This window comes from Salpingoeca rosetta (genome assembly GCF_000188695.1).
Source record: "Salpingoeca rosetta unplaced genomic scaffold supercont1.20, whole genome shotgun sequence".
Lineage (NCBI taxonomy): Eukaryota > Choanoflagellata > Craspedida > Salpingoecidae > Salpingoeca > Salpingoeca rosetta.
The window spans coordinates 1004417-1007730 of record NW_004754914.1 but is presented as its reverse complement, the minus strand read 5'-3'; the positions used below and the strand labels follow the sequence as shown (position 1 = coordinate 1007730).

General features: G+C 55.5%; 1 protein-coding gene across 1 annotated transcript in view; it reads left to right on the top strand.

The window, feature by feature from the left end:
* PTSG_07707 (uncharacterized protein) overlaps positions 1-3314 on the top strand; it is a gene marked incomplete at both ends in the record, with an annotated part of 5900 nt that overhangs the window by 2250 nt on the left and 336 nt on the right. The window contains 9 exons of the mRNA XM_004991447.1: positions 181-258; positions 447-643; positions 907-970; positions 1176-1217; positions 1516-1608; positions 1869-2004; positions 2169-2299; positions 2492-2706; positions 3006-3142. Coding sequence (XP_004991504.1) covers positions 181-258; positions 447-643; positions 907-970; positions 1176-1217; positions 1516-1608; positions 1869-2004; positions 2169-2299; positions 2492-2706; positions 3006-3142 — 1093 coding nt within the window. The remainder of the gene's footprint in view (positions 1-180; positions 259-446; positions 644-906; positions 971-1175; positions 1218-1515; positions 1609-1868; positions 2005-2168; positions 2300-2491; positions 2707-3005; positions 3143-3314) is intronic.

Here is a 3314-nt window from a genome sequence, read left to right as displayed (position 1 = left end):
TGGAGCGGGTCGTGTGGGACTGGTGATCGCGAACCGTGCTTGTGCTTGTTTGATGCCTCTGCATACTCCATCGCAGCAGATGCTCATGCACACGAACCACCACCTCCTCCTCATCCAACCACATCACACCATCATCACCGACCATGCCTCGCCACTACCACGATTACGCGGTGTCCAGAGTCCAAGACGGCGCACGTGCGACGGCTGACAATGTCGCTGCTCCTCACATCGCTTCGCCAGCACCAGTCCTTCGCTGCCGTGAGTGCCAACTGCCATCCCCTCATACAATCACACACATACACACACGCACATACTCACGCACATACACACGTGTACACCATGTGCGTGTGCACTCGCACTTTCCTCACTGCTGTCATGCACAAATGTGCTTGTGTGTGTGTGTGTGTGCACACGTGTGTGTGTATGTACACGTGACCATATGCCAGGAGTACTTCAAGGTGGATGCGGGCGGGAACAGCCAGTGGCGCGTGGTGTCGGCGAGTTGCAGCCGCATTCTCCGCCAGTTCATCACCGCCATCAGCCCAGGCGCACTCACAGGCCTCCAGTCAGCAGCAGCCGGGTCATTATCGTCATCATCGTCGACAGCAGCAGCAGCAGCGACAAATGGCAGAAAGCCTGGACCGTACGTTGTCTGCTGCAAACACGTGCTGTGTATGTGTTTGTGTGAATGGGCGTTCGTGTGCGAGTGGAACACGTGTGAAACCGTAACGTGATCACACACTCACACCGATCGTCTCCACTCACATTTCACGCGTATGTGCGTTTACATGTGTGTTTGTATGTATGTGTACATGTGTGCGTTTACATGTGTGTTTGTATGTATGTGTACATGTGTGTATGTGTATGTGTGTGTATGTGTGTGAATGTGTCTGTGTGTGTGCGCAGGCGGGTGATGGGCGGTGGGGATGACGATGTTCCGAGCATTCCATCCACAGGACCAATGACAGCCGTACGTGAATCGTCTTGAACAAACATACACGCGCACACATTCGCTCTCTCGTCGTGTGCCATGCCTCGCTGATGCGCGTCGCATTGTCCTTCTCCTGCTGAAATATGCTCATCTCTCAACCGTGTCGTGCTCAACCACCACCACCACCACCACCACCACCACCACCACCATCTGCCTCCCATTACCACTTCACCTTCCTTCGCAGCTCCAGCGCCGCGTCACCGTCCTCGACCGCCTGCTCCTCTGGGTACGTGCACATACACACACACACACACACACACACACACACACACACACACACACACACACACACACACACACACACACACACACACACACGTTCACACACACACACACACACACACCCATGCACACACACACATATGCACACACATATGCATATGCACACACATGTACACACACACGTGCACACGCACACATGCACACACGCACACGTGGCACCTTATTTCATCCTTGTATCCTCACCACCATCATCATCATCATCGCCACCACCATCATTACGACTGTGACCATGACTGCAACAGCTGAAGCGCGTGCACCTGCACCTGCGGCTGGAGCGGGCGTGGTTTCAGCCGTACATCACCCAACAGGACGCAGCTTACCTCCTGCAAGGCCAGGTGGGGGCGGCCATTCATGCCACGAGGGCGCACAGATGGCAGTCGTCTCTTGCGGTGGTTCTCTCACCACCAAACACACGCGCACATCCATGCACGCCGCACAACCGCACGTCTACATGTACATTGACAAGCTTGCGTGATCTTATCCCATGTTACTTACCGTTTGTCAGCCACACCCCACGTCTTGCCTTCCCTTCTCTCACTTACGCCCCCTCCCGAACCCACCATGTGCCGTGTTGCTGCTTCCTCGGCACCAACAGCGGGATGGGATGTTTGTTGTCCACGCGTCAGACACGCCCGGCCATCTTGCCCTGACGGTCACGCACGATCCTGTTGGTTCACCCAAGCGTCACAGCGGCCACACCTGGACGGGATACATTGTCGCCTCAGACAACAGTACGCACCCATTCATTTCCGCTCCGTGTGGGAATGTGAGTGTGTGTGTATTTTCAGAAAATGTGTGCGACATGTATCGACTCAGCTGACACGCACTCACCTTGGATTACACACATGCATGCACATGCATAATGTGCAACACATAACACACGTACACATGTCAGAGTATGCGCTGCACGGGCGGGAAACGGTGCACAACTTCTTCAGCATCGAGGAGATGGTTGCGTACTATAGCAAGCATCCGTACAACACCAACTTTGCAGGCGAAAAGCTCAAGCTGGCGCCCTACCACGAGGTGTGTGTGTGTGTGTGTGTGTGTGTGTGTGTGTGTGTGTGTGTGTGTGTGTGTGTGTGTGTGTGTGTGTGGAACGTGGAAAGGAGAAGGGGCGGTTTGTGTGTGCGTAGATGGTCTTCTCCATGAATATTCGGCTTGTCAGCATTTGTCACCATGCCAGCCCTCGCCACCACCCTCATCACCACGCATCAGGAGCGCGTGGTGCGTGCTGCTGTGCGGGCAATTGTCACGGCCGTCACCACCACGGGCCGCAAGTTCCTCATGCGCGTGCCAGGCATTGCCCACCTGCTGCGCACCCCGAGCACAGACGCCCTGCACACCCAGCTCGTCGGCGCTGACGGCGTGTGTGCAGCGCTGGAGATTCTTGCCTGCTCCCTCGAGCATGCCGCCGCGCTCGACAAGCACACGTGTGTGTCTGTGTATGCATGTGTGCATGTGCGTGTATGCGTGTACCTGTGCGTGTGTACCTGTGCGTGCGTGCGTGTGCATGTGCGTGCGTGTGTGTGTGCGTGTGTGTGCGTGTGCGTGTGTGGTGCAAACACATCAGCTGTTGTGAACACGTGTTGTGCCTGACACCGCCTTGTTCGACGCCTTTCATCACAACCACTAACAATCTTTGTCACCATATCCGTTCACCAACATGCAACTTGCTCCCTCCCTGCTCCCACCCCCCCCCACTCCCATCACACCGACTCATACACACCAGGCGTGCGCGTGCGTCGGCGGAGCTTGGGGAGTGGGTTGCGCTGTTGTCGCGGCTGTTTCTGACGGTGACGCATCTGGAGCAGCCGCTGCGCACGGACGACAGATCCACCGTCGACCACGCAAACCACAGACGCGTCAGTTTGTGTGTGTGTGTGTGTGTGTGTGTGTGTGTGTGTGTGTGTGTGTGTGTGTGTGTGTGTGTGTGTGTGTGTGTGTGTGTGTGTGTGTGTGTGTGAGGTGTTGTACGTTCGAGTGTGTAATCATAGAATATTTTTTCAATTATTTCCTTGAATTTCACATCACCCACATA